General features: G+C 65.3%; 1 protein-coding gene across 3 annotated transcripts; it reads left to right on the forward strand.

Annotated features, from left to right (window-relative positions):
• The first annotated feature begins 43 nt into the window (after nt 1-43).
• Nucleotides 44-21353, forward strand: DENND4B (DENN domain containing 4B). 3 transcript variants are annotated; one of them, XM_080634733.1, is made up of 27 exons: nt 44-96; nt 3075-3384; nt 5137-5389; nt 5898-5967; nt 6401-6570; nt 6651-6892; nt 7462-7528; nt 8131-8189; nt 8276-8420; nt 8518-8693; nt 8989-9089; nt 9161-9376; nt 11220-11365; nt 11774-11913; nt 11987-12110; nt 12198-12404; nt 12489-12617; nt 12691-12844; nt 13481-13926; nt 15165-15281; nt 15371-15546; nt 16146-16263; nt 17023-17250; nt 18488-18593; nt 19072-19228; nt 19306-19370; nt 19978-21353. In XM_080634733.1, exons 2-27 carry the CDS (start codon nt 3083-3085, stop codon nt 20121-20123), a joined length of 4260 nt encoding a protein of 1419 aa, XP_080490859.1. In that variant the 5' UTR covers nt 44-96; nt 3075-3082; the 3' UTR covers nt 20124-21353. The 3 variants fall into 3 exon arrangements, with proteins under 3 accessions (XP_080490859.1, XP_080490860.1, XP_080490861.1); XM_080634734.1 differs by lacking the exon at nt 44-96 and having other exon boundaries at nt 2953-3384; nt 8542-8693; XM_080634735.1 differs by lacking the exon at nt 44-96 and having other exon boundaries at nt 2953-3384; nt 5329-5389.
• The last annotated feature ends 617 nt before the right edge of the window (nt 21354-21970 follow it).

The following is a 21970-nucleotide window of genomic DNA, read 5'->3' on the forward strand; positions in this document are numbered from 1 at the left end:
CGTCCGCCAGGGGTCGCTGCCGGCGGTGGTAGGGCCGGGCGGGCGCTCGGGAGCGGCCTGGTGGAGCCCAGCGGCGCGGCCCGGCCCGGCCCGCAGGTACCGGGAGCTGGGGCGAGGGGGAGGTTGTGGGGCTGCCCCATAGCGGGGATGGGGCCTGGGCTGCCCATGGGGCAGGGTGTGGGGCCTGGGAGCGCTGTGGGGTCGGGCGTGTGTAAGGGGGCTGTGGGGCCTGTGGCTCCAGGCGTCTCTATGGGAGCTGTGGGGCGCAGGGGCCGTGGGGCGCAGGGGCCGTGGGGCACAGGGGTTGTGGGGCGCAGGGGCCGTGGGGCGCAGGGGTTGTGGGGCGCAGGGGCCGTGGGGCGCAGGGGTTGTGGGGCGCAGGGGCTGTGGGGCGCAGGGGTTGTGGGGCGCAGGGGCCGTGGGGCGCAGGGGCCGTGGGGCGCAGGGGCCGTGGGGCGCAGGGGCCGTGGGGCACAGGGGCCGTGGGGCGCAGGGGCTGTGGGGCGCAGGGGTTGTGGGGCGCAGGGGCCCTTCCTGGTCCCCCCCATGTCCCTCAGTGGCTGCCCCATAGAGGGCCCCATAGCGGGGGGGCCGCCGCCGCTTCCTTCCCCTTTGCAGGCCTGGCAGGGCCGGGGGGGGGATGGGGAGCGTGGTCCCAGAGCCCTTCCCTTGCCCTGATCCCATTCCCATTATTCCCGTTGTGATTCCCATTCCCGGTATTCCCGCTGTTGTTATTCCCACTGTTATCCCCGTTATTCCCGGTACCATTCCCGCTGTTATTCCCGTTATTCCTGCCGTTATTCCCGCTTTCATTCCCGCTGTCATTCCCGTTATTCCCGCTGTCATTCCCGTTATTCCTGCTGCCATTCCTGTCATTCCCGCTGTCATTCCCGTTATTCCTGCCGTTATTCCTGCTGCCATTCCCATCATTCCCGCTGTCATTCCCGTTATTCCTGCCGTTATTCCTGCTGCCATTCCTGTCATTCCCGCTGTCATTCCCGTTATTCCCACTGTTATTCCCGCTGTCATTCCCGCTGTCATTCCCGCTGTCATTCCCGCTGTTATTCCCACTGTTATTCCCGTTATTCCCACTGTCATTCCCGCTGTCATTCCCGCTGTCATTCCCGCTGTTATTCCCGCTGTTATTCCCGCTGTCATTCCCGCTGTCATTCCCGTTATTCCCGCTGTCATTCCCGCTGCCATTCCCGCTGTTATTCCCGCTGTCGTTCCCGCTGTCGTTCCCGCTGTCATTCCCGCTGCCGTTCCCGCTGTCGTTCCCGCTGTCATTCCCGCTGTCATTCCCGCTGTCATTCCCGCTGTTATTCCCGCTGTCGTTCCCGCTGTCGTTCCCGCTGTCATTCCCGCTGCCGTTCCCGCTGTCGTTCCCGCTGTCATTCCCGCTGTCATTCCCGCTGTCATTCCCGCTGTCATTCCCGCTGTCATTCCCGTTATTCCCGCTGTCGTTCCCACTGTCATTCCCGCTGTCGTTCCCGCTGTCATTCCCGCTGCCATTCCCGCTGCCGTTCCCGCTGTTATTCCCGCTGTCATTCCCGCTGTCATTCCCGCTGCCGTTCCCGCTGTTATTCCCGCTGTCGTTCCCGCTGTCGTTCCCGCTGTCATTCCCGCTGCCGTTCCCGCTGTCATTCCCGCTGTCATTCCCGCTGTTATTCCCGCTGCCGTTCCCGCTGCCATTCCCGCTGTCATTCCCGCTGCCGTTCCCGCTGTTATTCCCGCTGTCGTTCCCGCTGTCGTTCCCGCTGTCATTCCCGCTGCCGTTCCCGCTGTCATTCCCGCTGTCATTCCCGCTGTTATTCCCGCTGCCGTTCCCGCTGCCATTCCCGCTGTCATTCCCGCTGTTATTCCCGCTGTCATTCCCGCTGCCGTTCCCGCTGTCGTTCCCGCTGCCGTTCCCGCTGCCGTTCCCGCTGTCCTTCCCGCTGCCGTTCCCACTGTCATTCCCGTTATTCCCGCTGCCGTTCCCGCTGCCGTTCCCGCTGTCCTTCCCGCTGCCGTTCCCGCTGTCATTCCCGTTATTCCCGCTGCCGTTCCCGCTGCCGTTCCCGCTGCCGTTCCCGCTGCCGTTCCCGCTGCCATTCCCGCTGCCGTTCCCGCTGCCATTCCCGCTGTCGTTCCCACTGTTATTCCCGTTATTCCCGCTGTCATTCCCGCTGTCATTCCCGCTGTCGTTCCCGCTGTCATTCCCGCTGCCGTTCCCGCTGCCGTTCCCGCTGTCGTTCCCGCTGTCATTCCCGCTGTTATTCCCGCTGCCATTCCCGCTGCCGTTCCCGCTGTCATTCCCGCTGTCGTTCCCGCTGCCGTTCCCGCTGTCGTTCCCGCTGTCGTTCCCGCTGCCGTTCCCGCTGCCGTTCCCACTGTCATTCCCGCTGTCGTTCCCGCTGCCGTTCCCGCTGCCGTTCCCGCTGTCATTCCCGCTGCCGTTCCCGCTGTCATTCCCGCTGTCATTCCCGCTGCCGTTCCCGCTGTCGTTCCCGCTGCCGTTCCCGCTGCCGTTCCCGCTGTCATTCCCGCTGCCGTTCCCACTGTCATTCCCGCTGTCATTCCCGCTGTCATTCCCGCTGTCATTCCCGCTGTCGTTCCCGCTGCCATTCCCGCTGTCATTCCCGCTGTCATTCCCGCTGTCATTCCCGCTGTTATTCCCGCTGCCGTTCCCGCTGTCATTCCCGCTGTCATTCCCGCTGTCATTCCCGCTGTCATTCCCGCTGTCATTCCCGCTGTCATTCCCGCTGTTATTCCCGCTGCCGTTCCCGCTGTCATTCCCGCTGTCATTCCCGCTGTTATTCCCGCTGTCATTCCCGCTGCCATTCCCGCTGCCATTCCCGCTGTCATTCCCGCTGTCATTCCCGCTGTCATTCCCGCTGTCATTCCCGCTGCCGTTCCCGCTGTCATTCCCGCTGCCGTTCCCACTGTCATTCCCGCTGCCGTTCCCGCTGCCGTTCCCGCTGCCGTTCCCGCTGCCGTTCCCGCTGCCGTTCCCGCTGTCATTCCCGCTGTCGTTCCCGCCGTTCCCGGCTCTGTTCCCGCCGTTCCCGGCTCCCTTCCCGCTCTCCCCGCAGCCCCCGCCATGTGCGCCGAGCCGGCTCTCGTCGATTACTTCGTGGTCGCGGGGCTCCCCGCGGCGGGGGCGCTGCCCGCTGGGGGGCGCTGCGGGGCGGCGCCGGAGGAGGAGCCGCGGCGGAAGGAGCCAATCACGGACGTGGCGCTGATCGCGCGTGCGCAGGGCGAGGAGGCGCCGCTGGGGTTCACGTGCATCGAGGCCACGCCCTCGGGGCACCCCGCGGAGCTCAGCGCGGGGCTGCTCAGCCCCGGCCGCCTCTGCCTCTGCTACCGGCGGGGCAGGGACCGGGCCCCCATCGTGGAGCTGGGGTGAGACCCATAGAGAGACCATAGAGAGACCATAGAGAGACCATAGAGAGACCATAGAGAGACCATAGGGACCCATAGAGAGACCATAGAGAGACCATAGAGAGACCATAGGGACCATAGAGAGACCATAGAGAGACCATAGAGAGACCATAGGGACCCATAGAGAGACCATAGGGACCATAGAGAGACCATAGGGACCCATAGAGAGACCATAGAGAGACCATAGGGACCATAGAGAGACCATAGAGAGACCATAGGGACCATAGAGAGACCATAGAGAGACCATAGGGACCCATAGAGAGACCATAGAGAGACCATAGGGACCATAGAGAGACCATAGGGACCCATAGAGAGACCATAGAGAGACCATAGAGAGACCATAGAGAGACCATAGAGAGACCATAGGGACCATAGAGAGACCATAGAGAGACCATAGAGAGACCATAGAGAGACCATAGGGACCATAGAGAGACCATAGGGACCCATAGGGAGACCATAGGGACCATAGAGAGACCATAGAGAGACCATAGAGAGACCATAGGGACCATAGAGAGACCATAGGGACCATAGAGAGACCATAGAGAGACCATAGGGACCATAGAGAGACCATAGAGAGACCATAGAGAGACCATAGGGACCATAGAGAGACCATAGAGAGACCATAGGGACCATAGAGAGACCATAGGGACCCATAGGGAGACCATAGGGACCATAGAGAGACCATAGAGAGACCATAGAGAGACCATAGGGACCCATAGAGAGACCATAGAGAGACCATAGAGAGACCACAGGGACCCATAGAGAGACCATAGAGAGACCATAGGGACCATAGAGAGACCATAGAGAGACCATAGAGAGACCATAGGGACCATAGAGAGACCATAGAGAGACCATAGGGACCATAGAGAGACCATAGGGACCCATAGGGAGACCATAGGGACCATAGAGAGACCATAGAGAGACCATAGGGACCCATAGAGAGACCATAGAGAGACCATAGAGAGACCACAGGGACCCATAGAGAGACCATAGAGAGACCATAGAGAGACCATAGGGACCCATAGAGAGACCATAGAGAGACCATAGGGACCCATAGAGAGACCATAGAGAGACCATAGAGAGACCATAGAGAGACCATAGGGACCATAGAGAGACCATAGAGAGACCATAGGGACCCATAGAGAGACCATAGGGACTCATAGAGAGACCATAGGGACCCATAGGGACCCATAGAGAGACCATAGGGACTCAGAGAGAGACCATAGGGACCCATAGAGAGACCATAGAGACCCATAGAGAGACCATAGGGACCCATAGAGAGACCATAGAGAGACCATAGGGACCCATAGGGACCCATAGAGAGACCATAGGGACCCATAGAGAGACCATAGGGACCCATAGAGAGACCATAGGGACCCATAGAGAGACCATAGAGAGACCATAGGGACCCATAGGGACCCATAGAGAGACCATAGGGACCCATAGAGCCCTATAGGGACCCACAGAGACAACATAGGGAGCGATAGAGAGCCCATAAGGCCCCCTAGAGCCCCATAGGGACCCACAGAGACAACATAGGGAGCGATAGAGAGCCCATAAGGCCCCCTAGAGCCCCATAGGGACCCACAGACACAACATAGGGAGCGATAGAGAGCCCATAAGGCCCCCTAGAGCCCCATAGAGCATCCCCTGCCCCACACGGGGCCCCCGGTGGCTGCCCGCTGCCCGCACCCCCCCGCTCTCTCCCCGCAGGGTGCACTACGAGGGCAAGGACCGGGTGAAGCCGGGCGAGCTCCTGGTGGCCACCACCCCCTACAGCCGCTCGGCCTCGCTGGGCGCGGGGGGGCCCGGCCAGCCCCGCGCCTTCCTCAGCTACCGGCGGGCCCGGGACCCCCCCGGGCCGGGGGGGCTGGCGGTCACCGACATCTGCCTCATCCTGCCCAGCAAGGGCGAGAGCGCGCCCCACACCTACAGCCGCGTGGCGCGGAGCCTCAGCGCCGGCCCCGTGAGTGCCTGCCCCAGAGCGCGGGGGGCGGGGGGGGGCAGCGCAGCGGCCAGAGCGCTGCTGGGGGTGCCTATGGGGCCATCGTCACCATCTGGCCCCATAGCGCTGCTGGGGGTGCCTTTGGGGTCAGCGCAGCGTCCGGCCCCATAGCGCTGCTGGGGGTGCCTATGGGGTCAGCGCAGCGTCCGGCCCCATAGCGCTGCTGGGGGTGCCTATGGGGTCAGCGCAGCGTCCGGCCCCATAGCGCTGCTGGGGGTGCCTATGGGGTCAGTGCAGCGTCCGGCCCCATAGCGCTGCTGGGGGTGCCTTTGGGGTCAGCGCAGCGTCCGGCCCCATAGCGCTGCTGGGGGTGCCTATGGGGTCAGCGCAGCGTCCGGCCCCAGAGCGCTGCTGGGGGTGCCTATGGGGCCATCGTCACCATCTGGCCCCATAGCACTGCTGGGGGTGCCTATGGGGTCCCCATCAGCACCCAGCCCCACACTGACCCCCAGCTCTTCTCCCCCTGCAGTGGGGCCCTGCCCTGTACCTGTGCTACAAGATCTCCATGGCCAGCACCAACGCCTTGGTCTATGAAGCAGGTAGGGCCTGGTCCCCTCCTGTGCCGCCTCCTGCTCCCGTGGGTGGGATAACGGGGAGCAGGGAGCTCATCCCTGTATCCCTGTGTGGGTCCCAAGGAGCAGGGAGCTCATCCCTGTATCCCTGTGTGGGTCCCAAGGAGCAGGGAGCTCATCCCCGTATCCCTGTGTGGGTCCCACGCAGCCGGATGCTCATCCCCGTATCCCTGTGTGGGTCCCACGCAGCCGGGTGCTCATCCCCATATCCCTGTGTGGGTCCCACGCAGCCGGGTGCTCATCCCCGTATCCCTGTGTGGGTCCCACGCAGCCGGGTGCTCATCCCCGTATCCCTGTGTGGGTCCCACGCAGCCGGGTGCTCATCCCCGTATCCCTGTGTGGGTCCCACGCAGCCGGGTGCTCATCCCCGTATCCCGGACGCTCTCCTGTATCCCCGCAGCGCTGCTGAGCCGGTACCCGGAGCAGGACAGCGCCTCCTTCCCGCTGCCGGCGTCGGTGCCCGTTTTCTGCCTGCCCATGGGGGCCACCATCGAGAGCTGGCCCGCGGGCGCCCGGTACCCGCTCCCGCTGTTCTCCACCTTCGTGCTCACCGGCGCCTCCGGAGACAAGGCAGGAGCCGGCGCTGGGGACGCTGCGGCTGAGCCCCCCCCGCTCCCCCCCCAGGCGCTGAGCCCGTCCCTGCCGTGCAGGTCTATGGGGCCGCCATCCAGTTCCACGAGGCCTTCCCGCGGGAGCGGCTCTCGGAGCGGCAGAGCCTGCGCCTGGGGCTCCTGAGCGTCGTGGACCGGCGGCCGGTGCCGGGGCGGGCGCCGCACGCCCGCAAGAGCATCTGCGTCCTGTCCCATTGGCCCTTCTTCGAGGTCTTCCGCAAGTTCCTCATGTTCATCTACCGCTATTCCATCTCCGGCCCGCACGTCCTGCCCCTGGAGGCGTGAGTGGCGCGGCGGGAGGGAGGGCAGGCACTGCGGGGCAGTGGGACGGGACGGGATGGGATGGGATGCAGTGGGATGCAGCAGGATGCAGTGCGATGGGATGCACTGGGATGCAGCAGGATGCAGTGGGATGGGATGCAGTGGGATGCAGCAGGATGCAGTGGGATGGGATGCAGTGGGATGCAGTGGGATGCAGTGAGATGCAGCAGGATGCAGTGAGATGCAGCGGGATGCAGTGAGATGCAGCAGGATGCAGCGGGATGCAGTGAGATGCAGCAGGATGCAGTGAGATGCAGCAGGATGCAGCGAGATGCAGCAGGATGCAGTGAGATGCAGCAGGATGCAGTGGGATGCAGCGGGATGCAGTGAGATGCAGTGGGATGCAGCGGGATGCAGCAGGATGCAGTGAGATGCAGTGGGATGCAGTGGGATGCAGCAGGATGCAGCGGGATGCAGTGGGATGCAGTGGGATGCAGTGAGATGCAGCAGGATGCAGGGGGATGCAGTGGGATGGGATGCGATGGGGGCCATGGCTACCTCCCCGCGCTGATGCTGCCTCTGTCCCCAGGCACATCTCGCACTTCATGCACAACGTCCCCTTCCCGTCACCGCAGCGCCCGCGCATCCTGGTGCAGGTGAGTGGGACCCCCCCGTGTGTGTGTGTGTGACCCCCATGTGTGTGTGTGTGACCCCCGTGTGTGTGTGTGACCCCCCCGTGTGTGTGTGTGTGTGACCCCCATGTGTGTGTGTGACCCCCATGTGTGTGTGTGTGACCCCCATGTGTGTGTGTGTGACCCCCCCATGTGTGTGTGTGTGCCCCCCATGTGTGTGTGTGTGACCCCCATGTGTGTGTGTGACCCCCCCGTGTGTGTGTGTGTGACCCCCATGTGTGTGTGTGTGTGACCCCCATGTGTGTGTGTGTGTGACCCCCATGTGTGTGTGTGTGTGACCCCCATGTGTGTGTGTGTGTGACCCCCATGTGTGTCTGTGCCCCCCATGTGTGTGTCTGTGACCCCCATGTGTGTGTGTCTGTGACCCCCATGTGTGTCTGTGCCCCCCATGTGTGTGTGTGTGTGACCCCCATGTGTGTGTCTGTGCCCCCCATGTGTGTGTCTGTGCCCCCCATGTGTTGTATCCCCCTCTCTATGCGCGCATCCATTCTCCACGTGGATCCCCCCCCGGACGCGTGTCCCCCCCATGTTGTGCCCCCCTTTACACCCCATTGCCCCCCCCGCAGATGTCCCCCTACGACAACCTCCTGCTCTGCCGCCCCGTTTCATCCCCGCTGCCGCTCAGGTAGGGCCGTGGGGCTGGGGGGGGGGCGCCCCCCGGGGGATGCTCCGCGCGCCGCATCCCTGCCCCACGCCTGCGCCCCCCCGCAGCGGCGCCAGCTTCCTGAGCCTGCTGCGCGCCGTGGGGCCCGACACGGCCGTGGCGCTGCTCGTGGCCGTGCTCACCGAGCACAAGCTGCTCATCCACTCCCTGCGCCCCGACGTCCTCACCAGCGTCGGGGAAGCGCTGGTGGCGGTGAGCACTGGGATGGGGGGGGGGGTTATAGGGAGGGATCTATGGGGCTGCCCTATAGGGCTGACCCCCCCCCCCCCCCCATCATCCTTGCCCCCAGATGATCTTCCCCCTGCGCTGGCAGTGCCCCTACATCCCGCTGTGCCCGCTGCCGCTGGCGGACGTGCTCTGTGCCCCGGTGCCCTTCATCGTGGGCATCCACTCCAGCTACTTCGACCTGCACGAGCCCCCCCGCGACGTCATCTCCGTCGACCTGGACACCAACACCGTCTCGCAGTGAGTTCGCTGTCGGGATGGATGCTGGGATCCGCAGCCCAGCATCCCCCCCCCGCATCCCACATCCCGCATCCTGTATCCTGTATCCTGTATCCTGTATCCCCTATCCCCTATCCCATATCCCACATCCTGTGTCCCGTATCCCCTATCCAGTATCCCCTATCCCATATTTCATATCCCATATCCCCTATTCCATATCTCATGTCCCCTATCCCCTGTCCCCTATGCTGTATCCCCTATCCCCTATCCCCTGTCCCCTATCCCCTATCCCCATCCCCTATCCCCGTCCCGGCAGGAGCGAGGAGCGGAAGCTGCTGGCGCCGCGCGCGCTGCCCCGCCGGCCCTGCAAGGTTCTCCTGGCCACGCTGCACCACCTGGCCCGGCAGCTGCAGGACAGTGAGTGCGGGCGGCACGGGGGGGCCCCGCTGTCCCGCGGGCCCCCGGCCATGGCGTTACCGGCCCCGCAGTGTACGAGGAGCCGGGCGAGGAGGCGGCGCTGGAGCTGGTGCTGAGCGAGGCGGCGGCGGCGCGGGGCCGCCGGGCGCAGCTGGAGCTGGAGGCGCAGGGAGCGTTCCTGCGCTTCATGGCCTGCGCCCTGCGCGGCTACCGCGGCTTCCTGCGGCCCGTGCAGCTGGAGACCCCCCCCGGCGGCAGCGACACCGAGAGCCTCTTCGAGCTGCAGGGTGCGGCTGCGGCCCCTATGGGTGGGCTGCTATGGGGGGGGGAAACACCCCTATGGGTGGGCTGCTATGGGGGGGGGAAACACCCCTATGGGTGGGCTGCTATGGGGGGGGAAACACCCCTATGGGTGGGCTGCTATGGGGGGGGAAACACCCCTATGGGTGGGCTGCTATGGGGGGGGGAAACACCCCTATGGGTGGGCTGCTATGGGGGGGGGAAACACCCCTATGGGTGGGCTGCTATGGGGGGGGGAACACCCCTATGGGTGGGCTGCCAAGGGGGGGGGGAACACCCCTATGGGTGGGCTGCTATGGGGGGGGAACACCCCTATGGGTGGGCTGCTATGGGGGGGGGAACACCCCTATGGGTGGGCTGCTATGGGGGGGGGAACACCCCTATGGGTGGGCTGCTATGGGGGGGGAACCACCCCTATGGGTGGGCTGCTATGGGGGGGGAACACCCCTATGGGTGGGCTGCTATGGGGGGGGAACACCCCTATGGGTGGGCTGCTATGGGGGGGGAACACCCCTATGGGTGGGCTGCTATGGGGGGGGAAACACCCCTATGGGTGGGCTGCTATGGGGGGGGGAACACCCCTATGGGTGGGCTGCTATGGGGGGGGAACACCCCTATGGGTGGGCTGCTATGGGGGGGGAAACACCCCTATGGGTGGGCTGCTATGGGGGGGGAAACACCCCTATGGGTGGGCTGCTATGGGGGGGGGGAACACCCCTATGGGTGGGCTGCTATGGGGGGGGGGAACACCCCTATGGGTGGGCTGCTATGGGGGGGGGAACACCCCTATGGGTGGGCTGCTATGGGGGGGGAACACCCCTATGGGTGGGCTGCTATGGGGGGGGAACACCCCTATGGGTGGGCTGCTATGGGGGGGGAACCACCCCTATGGGTGGGCTGCTATGGGGGGGGGAACACCCCTATGGGTGGGCTGCTATGGGGGGGGAACCACCCCTATGGGTGGGCTGCTATGGGGGGGGGAACACCCCTATGGGTGGGCTGCTATGGGGGGGGAACACCCCTATGGGTGGGCTGCTATGGGGGGGGGAACACCCCTATGGGTGGGCTGCTATGGGGGGGGAACACCCCTATGGGTGGGCTGCTATGGGGGGGGGAAACACCCCTATGGGTGGGCTGCTATGGGGGGGGGAACACCCCTATGGGTGGGCTGCTATGGGGGGGGGAACACCCCTATGGATGGGCTGCTATGGGGGGGGGAACACCCCTATGGGTGGGCTGCTATGGGGGGGGGAACACCCCTATGGGTGGGCTGCTATGGGGGGGGAACACCCCTATGGGTGGGCTGCTATGGGGGGGGGAACACCCCTATGGGTAGGCTGCTATGGGGGGGGGGTGGGATGGGTTTAACCCCCCATAGACACGATTCCATAGGGACGCGGGATGGGATGGGTTTAACCCCCCATAGACACGATTCCATAGGGACACGGGATGGGATGGGTTTAACCCCCCATAGACACAATTCCATAGGGACGCGGGATGGGATGGGTTTAACCCCCCATAGACACGATTCCATAGGGACGTGGGATGGGATGGGTTTAACCCCCCATAGACACGATTCCATAGGGACACGGGATGGGATGGGTTTAACCCCCCATAGACACGATTCCATAGGGACGCGGGATGGGATGGGTTTAACCCCCCATAGACACGATTCCATAGGGACGCGGGATGGGATGGGTTTAACCCCCCATAGACACGATTCCATAGGGACGCGGGATGGGATGAAGGGAGCTGGAGGCCGGGGCCGCCAGCCCCCAGCCCCGCTGCGTGCCCCTCTCCCCCCCCGCCATGGCCTCATCCTGCCCGCAGGGTTCCTGCGGTCCCGGGAGCGCGGGTACCAGCGCTTCTACAGCCAGCTCCTGCGCACGCAGCTCTTCGCGCAGTTCATCGAGGACTGCTCCTTCGCCGCCGACCGCCAGCCCTGCCTCGAGTTCTTCGACTCCTGCGTCGACAAAGTGGGTCCCAGCGCCCCGCAGCGCGTCCCAGCCCCACTGCACCCCTGGGGGGGTGTGGGTGCCCCCCCTCCGTCCCCATTGACCCCCCCCATCCCATCCCTGTGTGTGTGGGGGTGCCCCCCCTCCATCCCCATTGACCCCCCCATCCCATCCCCATCCCATCCCTGTGTGTGTGGGGGTGCCCCCCCTCCATCCCCATTGACCCCCCCTTCCCCATCCCTGTGTGTGTGGGGGTGCCCCCCCTCCGTCCCCATTGACCCCCCCCATCCCATCCCCATCCCCATCCCTGTGTGTGTGGGTGCCCCCCCTCCATCCCCATTGACCCCCCCCATCCCATCCCCATCCCCATCCCTGTGTGTGTGGGTGCCCCCCCTCCATCCCCATTGCCCCCCCCCTCCCCATCCGCAGGTTCAGCCGGAGCTGGAGAGGCCGGAGGACACGCCACTGCTCGAGCTGGACGATGCTCGGGGGGGGGAGCACACCGTCTTCATCACCCCCCCCGAGCAACCGGTGGCACCCGACGGCTCCGAGCTGCCCGCACGATACCAGTGAGCCCCCCCCGTTATCCCCATCCTCGCCCCACTGCGACCCCCAGCTCACACCGTGCCCCCCCCCCCATAGCTACGATGGGTTCCCCACGCTGCGCCCCGAGCTCCTGGAGCCCCCCCGGGACCCGTTGGTGGCTCAGCTGTGCCAGGCCCGCAGCAGTGCCCCCAGCAGCCCGGCCCCGTGCAGGACCAAGCAGGTCAGTGGGGCCGGCGCGGTGCTGGGATGCAGGATGCTCGTCCCCGCCCCCCCGTCCCCAGCGCTGCCTCCTCTTCCTCCCGCCCAGGAGATGAAGGTGGCCCAGCGCGTGGCCCAGAAGTACTCCTCGGTGCCCGACATGTGGGGCCGGTGCCTGCTGGGGCACTGCTATGGGCTCTGGTTCCTTTACCTGCCCACCCACGTCCGCGCCGCCCCGGCCAAGCTGCCCGCGCTGCACTTGGCCTACGACGTCCTGCGCCGCATGGAGGCTCACAAAGTGGTGCTGCCCGATGAGGTGGGGGCCGGGGGGGGCCGGGGGGGGGGGTTTGGGGGGGTCCCCAGCCCTCTTTAATGGGTGTCCTCCCCCCCCCCCGCCAAGGTGTGTTACCGCATCCTGCTGCAGCTCTGCGGGCAGTACGGGGAGCCCGTGCTCTCGGTGCGGGTGATGCTGGAGATGAAGCGCGCCGGCATCGTCCCCAACGCCGTCACCTATGGCTACTACAACAAGGTGATGGAGGGGGGGGCATGGGGCCGGGGGGGGGGCCCAATGGGTGCTGATCCCTGTGCCCCCCCCATTGCAGGCGGTGCTGGAGAGCAAGTGGCCGGCGGGCACCCAGAGCGGGCGGCAGCGCTGGGCCAAGCTCCGCAACGTGGTGCTGGGGGCAGCCCAGTTCCGGCAGCCCCTGCGGCAGCGGGAGCGCCACGAGGGCACCGGCACCGGCACCGACACCGGCGGTGAGTGGGGGGGTGATGGGGGGGGAATGGGACCGTTGACAGCCATTGACTGCTATTGGTACCCATTGATACCCATTGACAGCTGGTGATACCCATTGATACCCATTGAGAGCCATTGACTGCTATTGGTACCCATTGATACCCATTGACAGCTGGTGATACCCATTGATACCCATTGACAGCCATTGAGTCCCATTGACAGCCACTGACCGCCATTGATACCCATTGACAGCCATTGACAGCTGGTGATTCCCATTGACAGCCACTGACAGCCATTGACACCCATTGACCCCATTGATACTCCATTGTCATCCCAGTGACACCCATTCACACCCACCGATATTCCATTGTCACCCCGTTGACACTCATTGATTCCCATTGACAGCCATTAACACCCCATTGACCCCCATTGGTACCCATTGACCCCCATTGATGCCCATTGGTACCCATTGACACCCATTGACCCCCATTGTCACCGCATTGACCCCCATTGACCCCCATTGTCACCGCATTGACCCCCATTGACCCCCATTGGTACCCAGTGACCCCCATTGACCCCCATTGGTACCCATTGTCCCCCATTGACCCTCATTGATATTCCATTGTCCCCCATTGTCCCCTCTTATCCCCCCGCAGCCCCCCCGCCGCCCCGGCCCCCCCTGCAGCGTCAAACCACGTGGGCCGGGCGCAGCCTCCGGGACCCCCCCCCGGCGCCGCGGCTGCAGAGGAGCGGCAGCGTCAGCGCCCCCGGCCCCCCCCGCCCCGAGGGCTCCCCGGGGGGGGTCCCGGTGCCGCCCCCCCCCCCGGCTGCCGCCTCCCCCCCCCCCCCGCTGCGGGGCCCTGCCCGTGGGAGCCTCTCGGACACGGAGGAGGGCGAGGGGGGGCCGGGGGGGGCGGCGACGCCGCGGCGGGGGCTGGCGGCCAAGCTCCAGCAGCTCCTGTCCCCCGGGAAGAGGGGCCCGGGGGGGCCCCCCCCCAGCACCGGCCCCGAGCCCAGGGATGGGGACCCCCCCCCCCCACGGCGCAGCCCCATGGGGACGCTGCTGAGGTCACGGGAGCGCCCCGAGTCCACTGCATCCGAGGTGAGGGAAGGGTGGGATGGATGGGATGGGATGGGGTGGGACGGGGTGGGACGGGGTGGGATGGATGGGATGGGATGGGATGGGATGGGGTGGGACGGGGTGGGATGGATGGGATGGGATGGATGGGATGGGATGGATGGGGTGGGATGGGATGGGGTGGGGTGGGACGGGGTGGGATGGATGGGGTGGGATGGGATGGGGTGGGGTGGGACGGGATGGGATGGATGGGGTGGGATGGGATGGGGTGGGACGGGGTGGGATGGATGGGGTGGGATGGGATGGGGTGGGACGGGGTGGGATGGATGGGATGGGATGGGATGGATGGGGTGGGATGGGATGGGGTGGGGTGGGACGGGGTGGGATGGATGGGGTGGGATGGGTGGGATAAAGCTCATTCAGATCCATAGGAAGGGGCAGTGTCCATAGGGCAGGTTGGTCCAAGCTGGCCTTGAGCACAGCCAGGGATGGGGCATCCAAACCCTCTCCATTCAACCCATCCCAGTTCCCCCCCACCCTCACAGGGAAGAGCTTCGCTGTATCCAACCCAAATCCCCTGTTCCAGTTTGAACCCCTCACCCCGTGTCCTGTCCCTGGGGAAGGTCCCTCCGCAGCATCCCTGTGTCCGCGAGCATCCCTGTATCCCTGAGCATCCCTGTATCCCTGAGCATCCCTGTGTCCCTGAGCATCCCTGTATCCCTGAGCATCCCTGTGTCCCTGAGCATCCCTGTATCCGTGAGCATCCCTGTATCCCTGAGCATCCCTGTGTCCCTGAGCATCCCTGTGTCCGCGAGCATCCCTGTATCCCTGAGCATCCCTGTATCCCTGAGCATCCCTGTGTCCCTGAGCATCCCTGTATCCGTGAGCATCCCTGTATCCGTGAGCATCCCTGTGTCCCTGAGCATCCCTGTATCCGTGAGCATCCCTGTGTCCCTGAGCATCCCTGTGTCCCTGAGCATCCCTGTATCCGTGAGCATCCCTGTGTCCCTGAGCATCCCTGTATCCGTGAGCATCCCTGTGTCCCTGAGCATCCCTGTGTCCCTGAGCATCCCTGTATCCCCCTCACCCCCTGGAAGCCCCTCGGAGCTCCCCACGCAGCTTCTCTTCTCCCGTGCTCCCAGCCTGGCTCCTATGGGAGCTGCTCCCCCATCCCCCTGGATGCCCTCCATGTCCTGTGGACCCCGGAGCTGGATGCAGCAGGATCCCCTCCTGCTCCCTGATCCATGCCCTGTATCCCGCAGAGCTCCACATCCCTGGGCAGCGACCTGGACCTCTCGGACACCTCACTGGGAAGCTCCGGCATTCCCAAACCCTCCGATCCAGACGGGGCGCTGGATGAGGAGCCCCCCGCTATGGAGGTGAGCGCGGGGTCGGGGGGGGGGGGGGGGGTCCCATCCTGCACCCCCCCCCCACGGCTCTGCGTGGGGCTGACGGCGGCGCGGGGCAGGTGCTGCTGTCGAGCTGCTCGCGGTGCCAGGCCTGCGGGGCGCTGGTCTATGACGAGGAGGTGATGGCGGGATGGAGCTCGGATGACTCCAACCTCAACACCACGTGTCCCTTCTGCGCCCGCTCCTTCGTGCCCTTCCTCAGCATCGAGATCCGCCACTTCCAGCAGCCGCACAGGTACCCGCGGGGCCGCAGCCCAGCGTCCCGCATCCCTCCCGGGGTTCCCAGCATCCCCCTTGGCTTCCCACTGGATTCCCGCATCCTTCCGTGCTCTGGGGTAACCCTCCTGGGGTACCCCCCCCTCAGTGACCCCAAACCCTGTCCTGGTTGTCCCCCATCCTCCCACCCTTAGGGACCCCCCCAACATCCCAGTGTCCCCTATGGGATGTGGGGAGCTCTTGGCTTCCCACCGGTGTCCCCCATCCTCCCATCGCTGGGTGAGGATCCCAACATCCCGCTTCCATCCCAGTGTTCCTCATCCCCCTTTTTGCTTCCCACTGCATTCCCCCATGCTCTCATCATTGGGTGAACACGCCGGCATCCCGCATCCCTCCCGGGGTTCCCAATGTCCCCCTTGTGTCCTCAGCATCCCTCTTGGCTTCCCACTGCTGTTCCTGATCCTTCCATCATTGGGAAGACCCCAGCATCCTTCCCAGTATTCCCAGTATTCCCAAGCCCTCCCTTCGCATCCTTCACCCTCCCCCCGACCCCAAACCCCCCCTCGTGGGGGCTGCGGGGTCCCCTCCACCCCTCCCCCTCTCTCTTTTCCCCCCCAGCCCCCCCGAGCCGGGCTCCTCCGCTCCCAGCCCCCCCCCGGGCCCGGTGCTCAGCGACCGCCGCCACTGCCTGGAGCTGGACGAGGCCGACCGGGAGCCGTGCAACGGCGCCGCCTCGGTACCGCCCCCTGCGGGACAACCCCCGCCATTGCACCCCCATTGCACCCCCATTGCCATTGCACCTCCTCTACCGCCCCCTGCGGGGCAACCCCCGCCATTGCACCCCCATTCCCATTGCACCCCCATTGCTCTCCCTCTGCTGCCCCCCTGTGGCCATTCCCCTCCATTGCACCCCCATTGCTCCCCCATTCCCATTGCTCCCCTATTCCCATTACTCCCCCATTGCTCCCCCATTCCCATTGCTCTCCCATTCCCATTGCTCCCCTATTCCCATTACTCCCCCATTGCTCCCCCATTCCCATTGCTCCCCCATTCCCATTGCTCCCCCATTGCTCCCCCATTCCCATTGCTCTCCCATTCCCATTGCTCTCCTATTCCCATTACTCCTCCATTGCTCCCCCATTCCCATTGCTCTCCCATTCCCATTGCTCTCCTATTCCCATTACTCCCCCATTGCTCCCCCATTCCCATTGCTCCCCCATTGCTCCCCCATTCCCATTGCTCCCCCATTGCTCCCCCATTGCTCCCCCATTCCCATTGCTCCCCCATTGCTCCCCCATTCCCATTGCTCCCCCATTGCTCCCCCATTGCTCCCCCATTCCCATTGCTCCCCCATTGCTCCCCCATTCCCATTGCTCCCCCATTGCTCCCCCATTGCTCCCCCATTCCCATTGCTCCCCCATTGCTCCCCCATTCCCATTGCTCCCCCTCTGCCGCCCCCCTGTGGCCGCCCCCCTCCATTGCACCCCCCCCCCAGGCCGCCCCGCGCCGGGAGCGCGCGTCCTTCGCGTACCTGAGCCCGCTGGTGCTGCGCAAGGAGCTGGAGCGCGCCCTGGAGGCCGAGGGGGGGGCGGCGCTGGCGCGCGCGGCGCTGCGGGGGGCGCGGCCCATCCTGTTCTGGAACCTGCTCTGGTACTTCCGGCGCCTCGCGCTGCCCTCGGGGCTGCCCCGGCTGCTGCTGCCCGAGCGCGGGCACGGAGCGGCGGTAACGGGGGGGGGGATGGGGGGGGATGGGGGGGGATGTGGGGGGATGGGGGGGGGATGGGGGGGATATGGGGGGGATGGGGGGGATGTGGGGGGGGATGGGGGGGGATGGGGGGGATGGGGGGGATGTGGGGGGATGTGGGGGGATGGGGGGGATGGGGGGGATGTGGGGGGGGATGGGGGGGATGGGGGGGATGTGGGGGGATGTGGGGGGATGGGGGGGATGTGGGGGGGGATGTGGGGGGGGTGGGGGGGGATGGGGGGATGGGGGGGATGGGGGGGGTGGGGGGGGTGGGGGGGGATGTGGGGGGGATGGGGGGGATATGGGGGGGATGGGGGGGGATGGGGGGGATGTGGAGGGGATGGGGGGATGGGAGGGGGGATGTGGGGTGATGTGGGGTGGATATGGGGGGATATGGGGTGATGTGGGGTGATGGGAGAGGTTATGGGGTACGTTATGGGGTTGGGGGGGAGTATGGGGGTAGGGGGCTGGGTTATGGGGTGATGGCAGCGGTTATGGGGGGATGTGGGGTGGAGACGGGGCATGGGGGGTTGGTTGTGGGGCAATGGAGCGGGGATGGGGTTGGTTGTGGGGCAATGGAGCGGGGATGGGGTTGGTTGTGGGGCAATGGAGCGGGGATGGGGTTGGTTGTGGGGCAGTGGAGCGGGGATGGGGTTGGTTGTGGGGCAATGGAGCGGGGATGGGGTTGGTTGTGGGGCAGTGGAGCGGGGACGGGGTTGGTTGTGGGGCAATGGAGCGGGGATGGGGTTGGTTGTGGGGCAATGGAGCGGGGACGGGGTTGGTTGTGGGGCAATGGAGCGGGGATGGGGTTGGTTGTGGGGCAATGGAGCGGGGACGGGGTTGGTTGTGGGGCAGTGGAGCGGGGATGGGGTTGGTTGTGCGGCAATGGAGCGGGGATGGGGTTGGTTGTGGGGCAATGGAGCGGGGACGGGGTTGGTTGTGGGGCAGTGGAGCGGGGATGGGGTTGGTTGTGGGGCAATGGAGCGGGGACGGGGTTGGTTGTGGGGCAGTGGAGCGGGGATGGGGTTGGTTGTGGGGCAATGGAGCGGGGATGGGGTTGGTTGTGGGGCAATGGAGCGGGGACGGGGTTGGTTGTGGGGCAGTGGAGCGGGGACGGGGTTGGTTGTGGGGCAGTTCCGGGGCGCTATGGGGCGGAGGTGGGGGGGTTCCGGGGCTGCTCTGAGGAGGTCTCGGGGTCCCCCCCCTCCCCCCCCAGCTGCACCCCCCGGGCTCCCCCCGCGTCCGCGTGCGGCTCCTCTGGGACGTCCTGGCCCCGGAGCCCGACGCCTGCCCCCCCCTCTACGTGCTCTGGCGCCTGCACAGTGAGTGGGGGGCGTTGGGGGGCGCTATGGGTCTCTATGGGGTGCAGTGGGGCACTGTGGGGTGCAGTGGGGCACTGTGGGTATCTATGGGGTGCAGTGGGGCGCTGTGGGACGCTATGGGTGTCTATGGGGTGCAGTGGGGCACTATGGGGCACTGTGGGTCTCTATGGGGTGCAGTGGGGCACTATGGGGCACTGTGGGTATCTATGGGGTGCAGTGGGGCGCTGTGGGACGCTATGGGTGTCTATGGGGTGCAGTGGGGCACTATGGGGCACTGTGGGTCTCTATGGGGTGCAGTGGGGCACTATGGGGCACTGTGGGTCTCTATGGGGTGCAGTGGGGCACTATGGGGCACTGTGGGTCTCTATGGGGTGCAGTGGGGCACTATGGGGCGCTATGGGTGTCTATGGGGTGCAGTGGGGCGCTGTGGGTCTCTCTGGGTCTCTCTGGGGCTCCCTCCCTCGCTGCCGCCCCCCAGGTAACGTCCCCACGCGCTTCCCCGCGCGCCTGCCCCACGGCCCCCCCTTCTCGTTGGCCTTCCTGGAGGCGGTGCTGAGCCACGTGGGGCTGAGCGAGGTGCACAAAGCCATCGCCCTGCTCCTCGACACCCCCGGGGTGCCCCCGCACCCGCAGAGGTACCGGGACCCCCCTGCCCCATGGACAGCCCCCCCCTGCCCCACTGCGTGGGGGTCACTGCTCGCCTGCCCCATAGGAGCATCTATAGGGAAATCCTGTTCCTGACGCTGGCGGCGCTGGGCAGGGAGCACGTGGATATCGGTAAGGGGGGGCTGGGGGGGGCAATGGGGAGGGGTTGGGGCTGCTGGGGGGGGCAGGTTATGGGTATAGGGGGTGCGGTGGGGCAGGTTATGGGGTGCTAGGGGGTGGATTTTAGGGTGCTATGGGGCAGGTTATGGGGTGCAATGGGCGCTATGGGGCAGGTTATGGGGTGCAGTGGGCGCTATGGGGCAAGTTATGGGGTGCAATGGGCGCTATGGGGCAGGTTATGGGGTGCACTGGGCGTTATGGGGCAGGTTACAGGGTGCAGTGGGCGCTGTGGGGCAGGTTACGGGGTGCAATGGGCGTTATGGGGCAGGTTATGGGGTGCAATGGGTGCTATGGGGCAGGTTATGGGTGCTATGGGGCAGGTTATGGGGTGCAATGGGTGCTATGGGGCAGGTTATGGGTGCTATGGGGCAGGTTACGGGGTGCAGTGGGCGCTATGGGGCAGGTTATGGGGTGCAATGGGTGCTATGGGGCAGGTTACGGGGTGCAGTGGGCGCTATGGGGCAGGTTATGGGTGCTATGGGGCAGGTTACGGGGTGCAATGGGCGCTCGGGGGCGCTAGGGGTTCCGTGGCTCGGCCGCGCTCACCGCCGCCCCCCAGCGGCCTTCGACCGCAAGTACAAAGCCGCCTTCGCCCGCCTGGCCGGGAGCCGGGGCCGGGAGCAGCTGCGGCAGCGCCGGGCGCAGCCCCCGAGCTCCAAGGCCTTGGACTGCAGGAAGAGCTTCGGGCCCCCCCCCGAGTGCTAGGCCCGGCCACGGGGGGCGCCCTCTGGGGGGAACCCCCTCTATGGGGCGCCCCATAGGGACAAGGGGGCACCCTCTCTATGGGGCGCCCCATAGGGACAAGGGGGCACCCCCTGTATGGGGCGCCCCATAGGGACAAGGGGGCGTCCTCTCTATGGGGCGCCCCATAGGGACAAGGGGGCACCCTCTCTATGGGGCGCCCCATAGGGACAAGGGGGTGCCTCCTCTATGGGGCACCCCCCATCTATGGGGTCCCCCCAATGCTTTTAGAGCAGAGTCAATGGAGTTGTATTTATTTACCCCCCCCGCTTGTGCTGGGGGGGCTGCAGCCCTACAGCCCCATACCCGCTATAGGGGGGCTGCAGCCCTATAGCCCCATACCCGCTATGGGGGGGCTGCAGCCCTATAGCCCCATACCCGCTATAGGGGGGCTGCAGCCCTATAGCCCCATACCCGCTATAGGGGGGCTGCAGCCCTATAGCCCCATACCCGCTATAGGGGGGCTGCAGCCCTATAGCCCCATACCCGCTATGGGGGGCTGCAGCCCTATAGCCCCATACCCGCTATGGGGCGGGTCCTGCACCCCTATAGCCCCATACCCGCTATGGGGGGGCTGCAGCCCTATAGCCCCATACCCGCTATAGGGGGGTGCACCCCTATAGCCCCATACCCGCTATGGGGGTCCTGCAGCCCTATAGCCCCATACCCGCTATGGGGGTCCTGCAGCCCTATAGCCCCATACCCGCTATGGGGGTCCTGCAGCCCTATAGCCCCATACCCGCTATGGGGGTCCTGCAGCCCTATAGCCCCATACCTGCTATGGGGGTCCTGCAGCCCTATAGCCCCATACCCGCTATGGGGCTCCTGCAGCCCTATAGCCCCATACCCGCTACGGGGGTCCTGCAGCCCTATAGCCCCATACCCGCTATGGGGGTCCTGCAGCCCTATAGCCCCATACCCGCTACGGGGGTCCTGCAGCCCTATAGCCCCATACCCGCTATGGGGGTCCTGCAGCCCTATAGCCCCATACCCGCTACGGGGGTCCTGCAGCCCTATAGCCCCATACCCGCTATGGGGGTCCTGCAGCCCTATAGCCCCATACCCGCTATGGGGGTCCTGCAGCCCTATAGCCCCATACCCGCTGTGGGGGGGTTGGGGTCTCCCCATAGCGGCTCTAGGGGACGTGTGGGGCGCGGTGCCCCCCCCATGTAAATAAACGCTGCTGCGGCTTTTCCCGCTGCCTCCAGTGCCCTCCATAGGGAACCCCCTATGGGGTCTGTGCGTGCGTATGGGGGGCGGGTGTATATAGGGGGCCTATGTGTGTGTATAGGGGGTCTATATGTGTCTATAGGGCGTGTATATGTGTGTACAGGAGGTCTATGTGTGTCTATAGGTGGTCTATATATGCCTATAGGGGGTGTATATGTGTATATAAAGGCCCTATACGTGTATATAGGGGGTCTGTATGTGTCCATAGGTGGCCTATGCGTGTATATAGGGGGTGTATATGGGTCTGTAGGGGCCCTATACGGGTATATGGGTGTGTGTGTGTGTCTATAAGGGCTCTGTCTGTGTCTATAGGGGCTCTATAGGTGTATATGGGGGTGTGTATGTGTCTATAAGGGCTCTGTATGTGTCTATAGGGGCTCTATAGGGGTATATGGGGGTGTGTATGTGTCTATAAGGGCTCTGTCTGTGTCTATAGGGGCTCTATAGGGGTATATGGGGGTGTGTGTGTGTCTATAAGGGCTCTGTCTGTGTCTATAGGGGCTCTATAGGGGTATACGGGGGTGTGTGTGTGTCTATAAGGGCTCTGTATGTGTCTATAGGGGCTCTATAGGGGTATACGG

Source organism: Psittacula echo (assembly GCF_963264785.1).
Source record: "Psittacula echo genome assembly, chromosome: 26".
Classification (NCBI taxonomy): Eukaryota; Metazoa; Chordata; class Aves; order Psittaciformes; family Psittacidae; genus Psittacula; species Psittacula echo.

Bases quoted from the DNA above. Each gene is read 5' to 3' on its own strand.
- DENND4B (XM_080634733.1), top strand. From the start codon at position 3,083: ATGTGCGCCGAGCCGGCTCTCGTCGATTACTTCGTGGTCGCGGGGCTC. The intron at 12,405-12,488 runs GTGGGGGCCGGG...CCCCCCGCCAAG, and splicing joins AAGTGGTGCTGCCCGATGAG to GTGTGTTACCGCATCCTGCT. The intron at 17,251-18,487 runs GTAACGGGGGGG...CTCCCCCCCCAG, and splicing joins AGCGCGGGCACGGAGCGGCG to CTGCACCCCCCGGGCTCCCC.